Source organism: Scheffersomyces spartinae, assembly GCF_019049425.1.
Source record: "Scheffersomyces spartinae strain ARV_011 chromosome Unknown scaffold_2, whole genome shotgun sequence".
In the NCBI taxonomy this organism is placed as follows: domain Eukaryota; kingdom Fungi; phylum Ascomycota; class Pichiomycetes; order Serinales; family Debaryomycetaceae; genus Lizanozyma; species Lizanozyma spartinae.
The window spans coordinates 627,927-643,934 of NW_025065049.1; the positions used below are offsets into that span (position 1 = coordinate 627,927).

The window sequence follows — 16,008 nt, forward strand, 5'->3', positions numbered from 1 at the left end:
GCCTATGCGGAGTTTGCATCTGTCAGTTGCTTTAAATCATGGACACCTCCACAAACCTAAACCTGGTGAAGAATTACATATCACGTTTATCACCAAAGACGGCGAACAACACACATTTGAGGTGGCAGAGGGAGACAATATCTTAGATATTGCTCAAAATTATAACTTAGATATGGAAGGTGCCTGTGGTGGTTCTTGTGCATGTCTGACATGCCATGTCATCGTTGATCCCGAGTTCTATGATGAAATACCTGAACCCGATGATGATGAGAATGATATGTTGGATTTGGCTTTTGGTTTGACTGAAACTTCAAGACTTGGTTGTCAAGTCAAGATGACCAAAGAATTGGATGGCATAAGAGTGGCTTTACCTGCTATGACCCGTAACTTGCAAAAGGGTGATTTCCAATAAGTTAGCATAGTTGAACAACACCATTTGCCATGTCACGTGATAGCATCAGATGTTTACAAGCTGGTACGGGGGTTATTGGAACCATATGTTCCAAAGGAAGACAGTGTAAATAGAAGTGTTTTGAGCTGCATGTATATATGAATGAAACGAAATATACTGATGTTAGTTTAAGCACGCCACAGTACAGAAAAAACATTGAATATTGTATAACACATTATTATTTTCAGCATAGTGTCAAACATGAGAGATTCAACGTACAGAAATGTGCCACCACTCAATGAACTTGAGCAAGCGGAGTTAAAGAGAGATATTAGCCCATGCGAAGCCTACTGAACGAAAAAAAGTTCAACCTCAAAATGCCTAGTATTGTTAACCAATACACCATGGATCTAGATTGCTTGGTACCAGCAATGTTCCAATAGAGTTTAATAATATCACCATCTATTATCGTAAGCTAAGATTTAATACATCCTTGTTACTTCTAAGTTACAAGGAATTCATCCTTTGGAAAACTTTGTCTAAATTCCGATCCGGTACTTATTGTATTAGTTATTGTGTCTCACCCACTTCTGCAGTCTTACGACTTTCGTAGTCGGTGTATCTAATTGGTTCTGTGATTGTAGCACGATTCCTTAATATAAGCCCACTTTAATGCCAGACATTTGCAACCGATATATATGGGGTAGTATAATCCATATAGTTCTTATTACCGTTCCCGTAAAATGTTGTAATCTTTTTGACGTTGTTATCATGCTCGTATATCAAACCTGCCTGCACGCAATGTTACTGGGTAACAATTTAGGAGTACCCATTCCAGTGATCCAGATGTCTGTCTTATATTGGTTACAAAGCTTATTCCCTAAGCACATATTCAACCAGCAACTACTAATCTACGCCAATAAAGATACCAGTGGGGTGGATATTGGTGATGATGAACAATTAGAAGAGCCATTTGAAGAACCATTAGTTGATGACTATGAAAGTATCCACTTGATGTTTTTTAATGAGAAGGCACACATTAGTGTTCAGAGTGAAGAATTGAAGGCCGAAAACAAACTTCACAAGTTCTCAACTACAAACAGCAACGTTGAGAGTTGTCAAAGTGGAGAAATAACTCTTGTTTTTGAGCCCAAGCACAGAATCATAACTGCTAACTCGCAGCCAGTAAAGGCGAAGACAAAGAATATCAAAGCGGATCAGGAAGAAACTCCAAGTACAATCAAGATTAAAGAGGCAGACATACAAATTATACGTGCTTCTTCAAATGAATCAACACAAGGTACACTTCCGTCACCCGAAAGGGCCCTAGCTCTCAATGATAATCATCACCACCTTTTTCCTAAAAGTTCTCGGAAGAAATCGATCAAAAGGTTGCACGAAGCCATAAAAATTTCCGCAAAGCTCACCAGGTCGTTGTTAAACAAACTGTCGAGTACAGAGCTGCTGCCCGACAGTCACAAACTAAAGTTATTCAGAAGGTCCCGTAACTAATAGAATGGTAGGTATTTGTTCACATACAGGCGGCAATATTGAAAATTCCAACCAATTATATGAACCACTTTATAACTTCATGTCTCGTTCAAACTATTTCTATAAGATCGTACCATATATAAAGGAATAAGCCGTACAGTATTCAGGTATAGATGTGCTTCTCAGCCTAGGTTTATTCTCTCTGTAACTTTGTTTATGATCATCACAGTCGTGCGAAATACAATCTGTAAACAAACAAACTTAAGTAACCCTATGCTGTTGCAACTCTTGCGAAACAATGTTGAAGCTGCCACCACCAGCAAGTTATTGGTAGGAAATCTTTGTATCACCACAATGTCACCATTACATGAGATCACTAATGACTTAGCAGTGAACCCCAAGGACGGATACCGAAAGTCCCCGTGTACTAAGAGGCATTGCACAAATTCGATAACCTTTGAGCTTGGTAGAATACCTAAACCAAAGCTTCAGAAGGAACAACGTAGCATGGATGGCAAAAAGACATGCATTCCTCATCCAGATCGAGATCGAGGGTCTACGGCTTTAAGATTGAGCCCCAGATCAAAACTACCTCCCCCTAGACATAGTCTGTCGTCAAGAGTTGAATGTGCACCTGTTACTGAAGAAGATGACGATACAAGTGTGACTATACCTTTGGTAAAAGTTAATAGAATTCGAAATGCACTTAGAATACTGCAGAACTCCATGAAGCGTCCTTCTACAAGCCCCATTCTGACACGTACATTCTTAGATGTAATGAGAGATAACGAGTTGGAGGAGAAAGCTAAGTTAGATCAAGTCGAAGTGGAGATCGAACAACAACTTAAGGTCAACCAAAAATTGAAAAGAAGACTTCAAGAAGAGCATGAAATTGAACTTCATTGCATTCGTCAATCAAGAATTTGGCGTGATGAAAGGGATCAAGTGGTACGGGACTATGACAATCGGAAACATAAGTTTGATATGGAAATACAAAGCTCAAGGGATAAAACACAACTGGAATTAGCAGCATTAAGAAAAGATCAACAAGAGGCAAGAAAGCAATTAATGATCACATTTGAAGAAGAAATTAAACAGGCAAAGGAACATCATGATAACGATGCTCTTGATGCCATAACTGAGTATAAAGAAATGATTATGAAGTATAGAGAACAACTAGATGCTGCCAATGTATCTAGAATGAAAAGCATGGCTGAAGAAGAAGCAAAATTTGATGTTCATTGGATAGAGTCTCAGAAATATAGAATTGATGAAGTAGTTGTGTTAGAAAGGAAACTCCAGGAAAGACAGGATCAAGTGGACCAAGTTTCTACTGAAATTGCCGATATAAAATCAGCAGTTGAATCTGGTGATCCCACTGCGATCAAGAAGGCCATTAATGATAAAGATACAGAATTAAGAGATATTCTACAACGTGAAAGATACTTGAATTCTCAAATTCAACAGTATGAAACTGAATATGAAGAACTCAAAAAAGTCAAGACTTCTATCCAACCTGTTGTAGAAGATGCACAGCGTTGTTACAATGATGCGTATGCCAAATTACAAGATTTAAAAAAGCAAATTCTGTTCTTGAATAATTCAATATTTAAGATAGAGAGCAAGGTACGAGTGTTTATTCGTTCTTCTTCGTCAACTTCGGGACATTTTGATGGACAATTCCCATCAACTGCATCTAATCAAGAAGTGCTCTTTGAGATCTCCTCACAAGTTCCTTTGGTTGTTGATGGCAGCTTTGTTTCCCAAATTTTTGTAGGGGATAATCCTCTGCAGAGCATCTTTTGGGACGCAGTAGAGTATGCCTTGGAGAATGCATCTTCTCAAGGTATTTCCATATCCTCTAGAATTGCTGCAGTTGGAGACCGATTTTATCACGACCTTCTTGATAATCACACAGTCATTGATTCTATAGGAGAGGCTCGACTTGTGGAAGTGAGCACCGCAGATCTGTTTATAAAAGCATGTCAAGCTCAAGGTGAAGAAAAGTTTAAAGTCCCCATAGCCATTCAAATGCTTGTTGGAAAGGGGAAAATAACATTGATCCAGCTAGGTGGTGATATACATTCACAACTTGGATACTTGAAAGAATCATTGGACTTTCCTTCGACTTGTGTTGCGTCTACATTAAACTCACTCTTTGACAATAGCATATGTCTTCTCATGGGAGACTTTACAAGTGAAAAATCTGAAAACACATTGAGTGATGTATTGTTCCAAATAAATAGTCATGTATCAGGATACACAGTTGGTCAATGAAAACAGTCGATGTTAAAACATTAGCCAAGAATTAACCAAAAATAAATGAAATTTTACATAGTAGATACCAAGTCATGTAAAACCCACTTTAACTCATCTGTAGTTCCAATATGTTCATTTGGCCTTGCGATCCCATTGGTGTCACCAGGCTTTTTATCTTCCAGCTTTATCCCACTAGTGGTTCCATTTTCAAGAAGTAATGATGCAGGTTTAGGAGGGAGGGTATAATCTATTTCATCCAAATCCTTCTGGTCTTCATTAGCAAGCATAACGCTACTTAATCTTAACTTTGGGCCCAGTGGCTCAATCAAATATGGAAACATCTCAAAAGTATCATACATATCTTCAATGCATAAGGCTATTCTTGGTTTCTTTGAAGATTTTGGAACGTCCAAATCAATTCCTGCTGAATTTCTATCTTCTGAATTTCCATTCTTTTCTAAATCATTATTGGTTGTAGGAAGAATATCATTCTTGGCATACATGGTTTCCCTGTATCGTATTGTATCTATGGCGGACTCCATCACGTTTTTCAAATGTGATTCGAGCCCTAACATCACCATCTCTAACACTTGAGGGTTCAATCCACCAGTAAGACCATGTTCACGCATTGTCATGAGAATTCGTCTCAGAAGTAAGTCGTAGTCAGGTAGTTCATAGTTGTCAGTAGCTATAGGTGCATTAATACCATTAACAACATCCTGTTGCCATTGAACTATATTACTGATTTGAAGCAGTTGTTGATCCTTGTCTTGAATCATGGGGATTTTAGGAAGTAACGAATGTCTTGTAAGAGTAATAAATGCATTTAATTTCCCCTTCTTCCCACCATCTCGTATAATATTTTTTATTCTTCTTCTTTCTCTAATTGAAAGTCCCATGATATTCTGTTTAAACTTTTCATATTGTGAAGATCTAACATTCTTTAATTTATTCTGTTGTCGCCTATTCCAAAAGATTGAAAATTCAGGGGTAATTTCATTTGATGAATTGTTAGCAGGACTATTACCATTTATGGAATTGGCCAAATTCAATAAAAGTAATTTATTATGCAATCTGTAAGTCTGTTGACTATTCAAAATGGGCTTTAAACTATGTAAAAGTTCAGTACGGCTTAATTTCCCTATCAAATAAGCACTCAATATCTCAGAATATCTATCCCATTTAGGACCCAATTTACTCTGAAATTCTTTAATCAACTGGTGGAATTCCAGATTCCGACCCAGCTTGTGTATCACAGCTGCTTTTGAAGGTGTGTTTGATGGTATTAAAGGACTACCATTATTGGTGCTTGGAGTTGAACCCTGACTAGTTTCATGTACATGAGAAGGAGCTGTGGTCATGGTAGTTGTCATTTATGGCAGCAAGTATGAAAATGCACACTAGCACGGTATACTCTTTAACTGAAATCAAACTGATAACAGCTACCTAACAATTAAATAGTAATAAGCAGAATGCTTTGAAATACAATTTAACAGCAAGCCACACAAAGTCGCCAGAACCTTCAGTATGCTGGTTCTATTAGGTATATGGTAACCACTTTCTGATAGATCAGATTATGATTCTTGATGGATGGGTTCCGTTTGAGCGATTGCAAAAAACGATTTACAGGGACTAGGTTTCTTTGCTAGTGTGTTTTCTGTATATACTTTTTTCCATGGTTGAAATACAATTACAGTTTGTGGTAAGTACACGACTATAGAGCGAATATACATTGAATAGAGCGTTTTTTGGAGTTAGCATCTGTTTGGCAGAGTAATAGAATAATGTTATTAATATAGCTATTAAATGTGCTTGTGCCATTAAGCATTAATAATTCTGACTTTGTTCTTCTTTGGATTTGTGTATTAGAATCTGAATCCAGTGTAGTTTTCAGATGGCAGTTGTTCCACTTGCTCTGATATCACAAATAATAGAGATGATACGATACTCAAAAATGCCACCCCAATTCCAAAGTACATCGCAGCCCTGTAGCTCTTGATTAATGAGGCCGTCTCATCATATATACTCTTTTCCACTGTCAGAACAAATGCTAAGACAGTGGAAAGCCTTTGAATAACTAACATCTGTGTTAATCAAAGATCCACTCGTACCTTGATGCTCCATAGGGAGGAAATTAGACACTAAAATAGATGCGGCAGGGAATGAAAAATCCAACACACATGCTAAGATAGACTGTACCCCAAATGTCAATCTCCAGTATGTTTGCCGTATTGGAGTAACAGCTAACATTACAGATCCAGCAGTGAAGCACATGGCTGATATAGATATTGAGTGCAGCGCCTTGGTATGCTTGATAAGAAATGATATCCAGACAGCTGAACATATTCCTAAATCTACAAGAGGACCAACGGCCATAGATGCGACAACGGGATCATATCCTCTTAATCCAAGCATTAATCTCCAAAAAAATATAATGCCATATCGGAATGATCCCCAACCAAATGTCATAAGTAAAAACACTAAAAGCAATCTCACGTTATAAATTTCCTTAGGAAGAAGTGGATTGGGTGCAAATTTCATTTCAATTGCAAAGAATGATGCAATAAAAATCAATGAGTGCATAAGATAAACTATAATGTAGGCAGAACTCCAACCTTCTGCTGGAGCTCGGGCTACTGAGAAATTCAATAGAATTAACCCTATAACACCAACCATTGAAACCATCCATTCGAATAGGGGCCAGACCAATTTGAATTCAGCCCATGATTTGATATTATTGACATCTGGTACGTACAAGAAAGAACAAACTCCAAAAAAAAGCAGGCGAATGCCCAGAAACACCAAGGCCACCAAACACATTTCTTCCTAATATACCCATCCTACATAGAACACTAAGTGCAACCCCAATACCTGTAAATGCTCTACATAATATGAAAAAATTCACCGATTTAGTATATTACAGGAATCCGTTAATCAAACTCCATACGGCTATCCAGATCCACCCGAGTACAAGGGCATGTTTAAGACCAAATAAATCTCCCAATCTACCACTAATTGAAGACAAAGAAACCACGTGTTAATGATACTGAAGTTGGAAACCAAATCTTCTGAGCAGATGTAATCTGCTTCCCTGTGTGGTTTGTGAATGAGTCTGAGATTATATCTAAGGTACTCAATGTCATCGCCATAGAGCCTTGGGTTAGAAATTGGGCACTTAAGAATAAGAAAACGAACTTTACTTCACTCCACGAGCTGGGGAAAGACGCAAGATGCGGATCAGAGAACTAGTCACATTTCTTTTCGTACTATCTTTGAGTATTCATTCTACAAATATGGGTAGATAAATCGTGAAAAGTAGGGTACTCTCTCATGTTGTATAGTTTTATTCTAGTTGCAACTTAATTCTGTAGAATCATCATCAGAACTAATTACCTAAAGCAATCCAGATTCGATTCATATACAAGCTTTCGCATGGCGAGTTGTGGCTTTGACAGGAAGAATTAATAAGGGTATGGGGAGTAGAACCAATTACTCCAATATGGAAAATTGAAGTCTTCAATAGCTCATAATACCTTAAAAAGAAATCTATATTGCTCTTATTAACTTTGATGGGTACAATGAATGAATTCTAAGAGTAAACGAGAATTTCGTAATTGATGGTTATCCAAACCTCTTGATAAAGTACTTGGTCTGTAGAAAGTAGATTGTATTAATCATGATATCTGTTTACTCGTAAATGACACCTTTGCAGTAATGTGCATTCGATATAATTATCATCATTAAATAAATAAATAAATAAATATTAGTTACATCATCCTATTTGCCAGAGCCGAACTCTGAGATAATCGGCGATGAAACTCAACTTGCTCTTTATGGCCTTCTAGAATATCACTGGTGGGGAATTTGTTTATCTCCAGTTTTTCCTCCGATTCATCTTCAAATTCTTCTACTTCCATAATATCTCCAACCTTATCGTTTCTCTGTACGTAAATGAAAACGATTGAACAGAAAACTCCAAGAGCAGCCACACCAATTGCAAAATACATAGCAGCTCGATAACTTTGAATGGTTGATTGTGTGCTATCGAAGATCAGCTTCTCTACCGACAGCGATAATGCTAAGAAGAAAGCATTGGAATAATTAACAGAAGTATTAATTAATGATCCTCCCATACCTTGATGTTCAAGTGGAAGGAAATCAGAAATTAAAATAGATGCAGCAGGGAATGAAATATCCATGGCCCAAGCAAGTACAAACTGGACTCCCATTGTCATCTGGAAGTAAGATTGGTGCACGGGAGTAACAGCTAGCATTATACATCCAACCATGAAGCATGTTGCAGCAATAGATATCAACAACGATGGCTTAACATACTTGAATATAACTGATGTCGATAATGCTGCAATTATCCCAAAGAAAATAAATGGTCCATATCCAAGAGCCGCAAGCACGGGATTATAACCTCGAAGGTGTATGACCAACCTCCAGTAAATATATTGCCAAACACCAAAAGATCCCCAACCAAAAGTCATAATCAATAAAACAAGTAGTAATTTCATATTATAAATATTCCTGGGAATAAAAGGATGAGCAACATACTTCACTTCTAGCCAAAAGAAAAGCGCGATCAATGCTATGGATATCACAAGACATACTATAATATATGCGGAATCCCAACCAGCAGCTGGAGCTTGAGCTAATGAAAATATCAAAAGAATCAATGCTATAACACCCACAGCTGAACCTAAGAAATCAAATTGTGAACAAGCGAACTTAAAATCTTCCCAGGTCTTGCAGTTGTTAACGTCTGGAAGGAAATAGTATGAAAGAATGCAAAAGATCAATGCAGTGATACTAACAATCCAGAAATACCATGGCCACCAAATGTATTTGGCACAAATGGCTCCAAGTAAAACACCCCCAGTAGCACCTGTGGGACCACAAGCACCTAATAATCCAAAAACAAGGTGTTTCCTAGGTCCATTTGGATACACTCTACCTAAAATTCCCATTCCTGAAGGGACGCTTAAAGCAAATCCAATACCCGAGAAAGCTCTACACACAATAAAAAAGGGAACAGATGCAGAATAGTACAGTAGACCATTGATAAGAGTCCATATACTCATCCATATCCAACCGGCCATCACCATATGCTTTAATCCAAACAAGTCACCAAGTCTACCACTAACAAGTATAAAAGTCCCACATGTAAGAGCCACTGAAGATGGGAACCATATTTGTTGAGAATAAGTAAGAACTTGACCAGTTTGATGCTCAAAGGATGCAGATATGATATCTAATGTACTCAATGCCATTGCTGTGGTTGCCTGTACAAGGAACTGAGCCATCATAATCAAAACAACAAACACAAACTCAGCAAATGATGTCTTAAAGACTTCAGGACGTTCGTCCAAATTCAACAGGATCATTTCTGTTGCTAATATATATGTGTGTAGTAGTAACTTCAGAATATATAACCCACCTCTATCTCTTCTTCACTCCCACTTTATGTTATTATGCTTGAGTACCTATTTCTATCAGTCTCTAATAAAGAATTTACCTACCTTATAAGGAGAAATAGATAAAGAAGCCATGGCATCACTCACGGCTTTCTGATCTAGAAAACCGATTGGCTCCATCTCCACTTAGTAGATAAATTCAATCTTAGGTCGTGCGCAAAACAACTGATTCGTTATACCATACAGTTCCAGGCATCTGTAATTGGTAATCTCCATAGGGATATTAGTCATAGGTATCCGTGAGATTGGGCTTAATGAAAAATAATTATAACCCTGGTAATTAGTATAGTTTATTGTTGTAGCGACTACACTCGTATTCTTGAGCCTTTTATGTTTGTATTGGGGTTCTGGTCGCATGAATGATGAGAGCATTATAAAATCAATGGCACTCATTTAAACACTGAAAGTGAAGTTAAAAATGAATCTGTGGCATTAATAAAATCGCTATTACTAATCTTTCCATGTTCATTGGCATCCGTGCCAAATTCGACTGGACTGAGTGCGTTATAAACGACATGGTTTAAGTAGTAATTAGTGTAAAGTTCTTTCAAAATATGCTGTAAATTATCCACCTCGTTGTCCGTTGCCAACACAAACTTGAGACCTGTTGCTGATTCCATAAAATGTACCCTAAAGTTCTCTGTCGAGAATGATTTCAAAGTATTAAAAAGACTAGCCAGATCTCCTAACTTGGCAGTAATGTTCTTCAACGAGTACATGATCCCGAAAAGTAATTTACTCGCATTGGAATCATTGTACTTATTAATGTAGCCGGGGATGGGACCATTGATGGCACTTGATGAGCCACTCTCCTTAGACTTAGTGGTAATCCCTAGTGGGGAAAAGTTATCACCAGAACCGTTGTCTGGCGGAAGACTGGTGATTGAAACTCCGAGAGGATCACCAATTGAGTTCTTCAAATTGACAGATGATGGCTTTGATTGTGTCAAAAGTGGACCATCATGAATATACCTTCGATTGTAAATACAGTTACAATGTCTGTCGAATATAGAAAAGGAGTAAATCATGATAACTTGAATACGTATATTTCACCGTATGGCTAGATGTACGAATGTATGTATGACTCTATTACTTGTTTATTCGTCCACTCACGTGTCCAGGAAAATGCTCCTCACAACAGTAAGATTTTGTTGCTGCCAGTGAAGTCTGAAAAATGCAGTGAGGGATCTCAGATCACAAAGACCACTGAATCAATTCCCAATTGAACAAACACATAAACAGAGGAGAGTACAAAAATGTGGGGCTGAAACGGTGGTGTGGTGGTGGTGGTGGTGGTGTCAACGGCAATGCATCAGAAATGTGCCTCAGATGTACCCTGACTAGTTGTGGCTGTTGGCCAGAGTAAACAACTACGTGGTGTTGCTGGGTCACGTGCTACTGGGTCATACTGTTTGAATTCATTAGATGATTTCTTTTGGTAGTGAGTGATCTTCGTCATGCCCCTCAGCTAGACCATACTACTACTACTACGAGTTATTACTATTGGTTAACCCATCTCTGCTACCGTGGAAACGTAACTACTATAGTGTGTTACTGACATGAAGTGAAAAAAATGAAAGTCATCATAACCACTATTACTTAACATTAAGGTAAGCCTATTCAATCCAACAAAATCATAGTAGTTATGGAGACCATAACCGAGATCCACAAAATGCAAAAGCAACATAAGCTATTGTTAATGCGTACACTTATTCAGTAACTACTTCTACTTGTGGTATTGTTATGTTAATGGGAACTAAAGCAACCACAGTTTTAATCTTTTATTAAACGTGGAGGCTTCTCTATGTACAAATCATACACATGTATATAACAGCTGCCAACTGCAACTATTTTCTCGAACTGAATTATTATATTAAGCATCTATTTATTTGGATATTTATCTACACTGTAACTTAGAGAGTTACTCGTTTTCAAACTTGCTCATAAATATACTCATATATTATATCCACGTTACAATGTATCAAGATTTATGCTTTGCGCACAATTTACCTACTGTTAAAGGTACTTCCTTTTGCTCCTTTGAATGTCAAGTTCAAGAACACTTACAAGCTCAGGACGGAGCTACCCCTGAAGAATCAATGGAACTCGTAGATATATTTGAATATAACGAAGACGAAACTGGGTGCAACTATAACTATACTCGGTCAAACGTGGATGTTTCCTCATTACTTGGCTCAGAACTGGTGACTACCTTAGAAACAGAACACGAATATCTTGATGACTCCACCTTTACAGGAATTCTATATGATTGTGTCTGGTGCAACGAAAAGCATCTTCTGTCCACTCCGTGTAAGGCAATTCACCAACAACAACAGCAACTTACTTCCACCTACTTGAATGAAAGTATACTTAGTCGCAATAACGAATTGATTCAGACCAACTATCAAAAGTGGCTCAATCTCTCAGTCAACTAACTAACAGTTATATAATATTTCTACAAGCATTAGCTGGCTAATTTTTGTAGTTCAGGGTTTGGGATGTCGGTTTTGGTTTTTTTGTTACAGCAAAGGGTTTACTCCGCTTGTTAATTTGGTTTCATATATTTATAGTCTTTAATCATCTACTTATTACTATTCATATTCAAAAGCATATGTAGAAGAAGCTGATGCTAAGGCCAAAGCAATTAAAGCATCTGCTGGTACTTCGTCATCGACATCAAGTACACCATTGATGAACAAGACTTGATCTAGGTATTTAGTCGTTACGAAATATTCGTTTGAAAAGCTGCAAAATTTGAGTTGTGGATATGGCTTCCAATTACTTTTCCACCTAAAATCGCATACCACAGGTTAATGGTCCTTAACGGTACTTAACAGTGAATTACAAGTAAACTGGTAATATTCTTTTTTAATATGCTCCACGTAGTAAAGATCCTAAATCAAATTAAATTAGTCAACAACTATTTGTATGAACTAGCAAAGAATATTATACATCCTTATAAATATATTCTTCTTTGTCCTTTCGTATTCCGCTTCTGCCATTTCTTGTTTGATAACGTCCAAATCGATGTTCCGACGACCATTATTAACATCAATCTCACTGGCCTTCAACCATAACTTTGTCAATGGGTATCCAAACCGAATCTTGATATAAATCTTATGACCAATATACGAAGCAATCAACACAATTAAACCTAAGTAGATTTGTAAGAATCCAACTGCGTCTGCTTTACCTCCATTACCTGGTGGGAATAAGGCTGCCCAAAACTGAAGTACCAAAATCACTGAAATGGAAATTAACCCATACCATGAGCATCCTAATGGAGCAGCATATGCCAACTCTTCGCTAGCAACTCTGGCTTGGAAATTCAAAGCAGCTCTAAATCTGATATGACAAATACAAATGGAAATGTATGTGAATAATGCAGAAACACCAGATAAAGAAAGCATCCAATTGAAAACATTTTTGGTCTGCAGTGGACCTGGTAATGCCACCAAATAACATAACAATCCCATAATAAATTGAACAAGAAGTGCAACTATCGGTCTTCCGGCTCTATCAACATAAGCCAAAATTGAAGGTCCTTGTTTTAAAGCTCCTAAAGCAGCGAGTGTTCTCGAGGCACCATAAACTGAGGCATTCCCCACTGCAAGCACTGTGATAATGATAACAACATTAAAGATTGAAGGCAATACTTGGATCTCAGCGTTCTTTATGGCTATAACAAAAGGTGACACTTTAATATCAACTCCAGAATTAGTAAGCTTAGAATCTGAGCCCAATTTAATTAATGCTGGATCCTTGTAACTAACCAACAAACCAATCATCACTATACTGATTATGTAAAACAAAAACAATCTCCAAAACACTTGTTTCATGGCTTTGGGGATTGATTTTCTTGGATTAGATGTTTCACAAGCTGCCAAACCAAACAATTCAATACCTGCAAAGGCAAATGCCGTAGGAGAAATACTATAACACATATTTTTAAAGGGATTTACCTCATTGAACATACCACCTTGTGGTTGATGCCAGTTTGATCCACCAATAAAGGTACGGTTTCTGCCTGCAGCTCCACATACCATTATGATGGAAAGTATAATAAACCCCACTACTGCGATAATTTTCATAATAGAAAGGGCAGATTCTACTTCACCGTAACCTTTAACTCCGAACAAGTTAACAACGACAATCACTATGTAAAACACAGTGACAAATATAGCTGGGTGGATATCTGTTTCCCAGTATTCGATGGTGATAGATGCTGCTACCAATTCTAATGGGAAAGTGATGAGCCATTGTAAAGCATAATTCCAAGCAATAGCAAATCCAAAAGATGAATCAACAAACAATGTGTTAAAAGTCACAAATGCACCCAGAACTGGGAAAGCAGTAGCTAATTCTGCCAATGAAGCCATTGTAGGCATAACGGCTGCAAATACAAAACACCACACTATAAGCATTCCAAAAGGACCTGCAGCTGCTAAGCATTCGCCAGTACCAATGAATAATCCTGTACCAATTGCACCGCCTAAAGATATTAAGCCTAAATGCCTGGCATTAAGATCTTTAGAAAGTGGAGCAGTGGAAGTAACAATGGCTGCTTTCTCTAACTCTGATAATCTAGCATAATCGAATTCTGCTGGTGCTAGTTCATTTTTAGATGCAGATTCTGGAGATTCTTTTTGGGTATTGGAAGGGTCACCTGGGTTCAGTCGAGGATCTTGATCAGTAGTTATGTCATGTGAAATCATCGAATTGGAGGTTGCTACCGCATACATGGGGAATTGAGAATAATCAAAAGGTTTAAAGGAATCAATAAATCGGTGGAAATATGCCTTTGGAGTTCTTTCATATGTGTACTCTGAGCCTGTTGATGAGTACGAACTTATTCGTGATGAAGACGCAGACATGTCTGCGCTGATATTCCCAGTATTAGCCACTGATCTCATTGATGAAGACGGGGACAAATTGCTACCGTCATGTCTGATCACTTGACCCTGTTCTATATCGTGCACTTCATTTTCATATCCCGTAGAGTAATTTCTGGCTTTCTTCATGCGGAACCAGCCAAATCTTTCGCGAGTGGTTTGAATTTCTTCCTCTCCTGGAGATATTCTGGACTCTAGGCTATTGGGGTTGGAAGTTATATCTAATGTTTCTGGCTTCTTAGGATTCATGACAAAGTAGCAAATCAATGACAGTTCTGTATATATAGGAATCGTGGATAGTGGAAAGTTGTGTGGTTACCAGAACTTAGAGATATGACATGGAAATGTATCCAACAAGGTTGATTTAATTTCTGGTGGAGCTATTGAGTTGCTTTTAGATCAGTGTATCAAATAAGATTAATGTTTGAACCACTCTATTTGAGTATTTTATAATGATTTCAACTTGTGATTTGGTTGCTATTGTTGGAAAAGAGGCGTCGTGAGATGACCTCACCAAATTTGAAAGGATAAAGCTGTGATAAAGAATAAAGAATGGAGATGCAGGCCAAAGTACAGTACAATAATGATAATAAATGTTGTAGTAACCAAAACCGTAATCACTTACGGAGAACGACTAAAAAATGTTTATCTTTCAACATTTGAAGATTTGTTTTAAGATAAAGATGATATATAGTGAAAATTACTTCACCTTTAATAATGTAAATCTCCTTTTCGAGCTCAACACACATTAAGCCAATTTGCAGGCTTAATTGAATTGTAAGCGCTGAACACATTCTGATAAGTTGAAAAGGGCCAGGGAACAATACCAAGGAACTGCACAAAGGTTGTTGCCCGTGACTACAACTTTGACGAGGGTTACTTTTTGAAGCATTTTCTAGCCTGATAACACCATTTTAACCAATGCAATTGTAACCGATATTGTTGCTAATTAACAAATAATAATCCCACAGCCTTGCGGTATCTGTTACTTCGCCTCACAACTAAATCAATACATAAGTACCTTCACTCCATGAATTTGTGTACCAGAAGATGAAATTAGTTGGTGTTTTGTATTTTATTGACTATGCCTTTATCAGCAATTTGAGACCAACTGACTTTTAACCAGCTTTTGACATGTGCATTCTAAAGCTCTTGATTGTGTGATTACTTCACACTATCGGAGCTAAACATAGTCCATTATGTGCAATATTCAGCCCCTGGTTTGTATTTGTGTGATAAGTGTGGTTGGTTATTGGATTACATCCGTATACTTACTTGAACATAGCACCTGGTAAAACACAGTACTTTATCATTAACAATTGTCAGAGAAACCCTACCATTTAGAAGTCACTTGTTTCTTGGTGAATACGAAGTCATTATTCTTTGAAACTTAGCATAGTATCTAATGCCAAATATAAGAGAGAACATTCGGTCATCTTTCATTTGATAAGAATGGATCGAACTTTTACAATACTTCTGTTATAGTTTGGTATGA

At 37.5% G+C, this 16,008-nt stretch overlaps 7 protein-coding genes across 7 annotated transcripts; 3 read left to right on the forward strand and 4 right to left on the reverse strand.

Annotated features, from left to right (window-relative positions):
* Window positions 1-4: 4 nt before the first annotated feature.
* On the forward strand, window positions 5-412 carry YAH1 (adrenodoxin; the record flags this gene model as incomplete). The annotated part of the gene is made up of 1 exon (XM_043193100.1): window positions 5-412. One exon carries the CDS (start codon window positions 5-7, stop codon window positions 410-412), a length of 408 nt encoding a protein of 135 aa, XP_043051488.1.
* An 825-nt stretch (window positions 413-1,237) lies between these two features.
* KQ657_002330 (uncharacterized protein) lies at window positions 1,238-2,033 on the forward strand (the record flags this gene model as incomplete). The annotated part of the gene is made up of 2 exons (XM_043193101.1): window positions 1,238-1,691; window positions 1,933-2,033. The coding sequence occupies 2 exons, from the start codon at window positions 1,238-1,240 to the stop codon at window positions 2,031-2,033; spliced, it is 555 nt and encodes a 184-aa protein (XP_043051489.1).
* Window positions 2,034-2,236: 203 nt separating this feature from the next.
* KQ657_002331 (uncharacterized protein) lies at window positions 2,237-4,159 on the forward strand (the record flags this gene model as incomplete). The annotated part of the gene is made up of 1 exon (XM_043193102.1): window positions 2,237-4,159. One exon carries the CDS (start codon window positions 2,237-2,239, stop codon window positions 4,157-4,159), a length of 1,923 nt encoding a protein of 640 aa, XP_043051490.1.
* A 53-nt stretch (window positions 4,160-4,212) lies between these two features.
* HFI1 (uncharacterized protein) lies at window positions 4,213-5,514 on the reverse strand (the record flags this gene model as incomplete). Its single annotated transcript, XM_043193103.1, has 1 exon — window positions 4,213-5,514. One exon carries the CDS (start codon window positions 5,512-5,514, stop codon window positions 4,213-4,215), a length of 1,302 nt encoding a protein of 433 aa, XP_043051491.1.
* Window positions 5,515-7,908: 2,394 nt separating this feature from the next.
* On the reverse strand, window positions 7,909-9,531 carry KQ657_002333 (uncharacterized protein; the record flags this gene model as incomplete). Its single annotated transcript, XM_043193104.1, has 1 exon — window positions 7,909-9,531. One exon carries the CDS (start codon window positions 9,529-9,531, stop codon window positions 7,909-7,911), a length of 1,623 nt encoding a protein of 540 aa, XP_043051492.1.
* A 479-nt stretch (window positions 9,532-10,010) lies between these two features.
* On the reverse strand, window positions 10,011-10,649 carry BET5 (TRAPP subunit; the record flags this gene model as incomplete). Its single annotated transcript, XM_043193105.1, has 1 exon — window positions 10,011-10,649. The coding sequence occupies one exon, from the start codon at window positions 10,647-10,649 to the stop codon at window positions 10,011-10,013; it is 639 nt and encodes a 212-aa protein (XP_043051493.1).
* A 1,905-nt stretch (window positions 10,650-12,554) lies between these two features.
* AAP1 (Aap1p) lies at window positions 12,555-15,890 on the reverse strand (the record flags this gene model as incomplete). Its single annotated transcript, XM_043193106.1, has 3 exons — window positions 12,555-14,788; window positions 15,689-15,696; window positions 15,883-15,890. The coding sequence occupies 3 exons, from the start codon at window positions 15,888-15,890 to the stop codon at window positions 12,555-12,557; spliced, it is 2,250 nt and encodes a 749-aa protein (XP_043051494.1).
* Window positions 15,891-16,008: the final 118 nt, after the last annotated feature.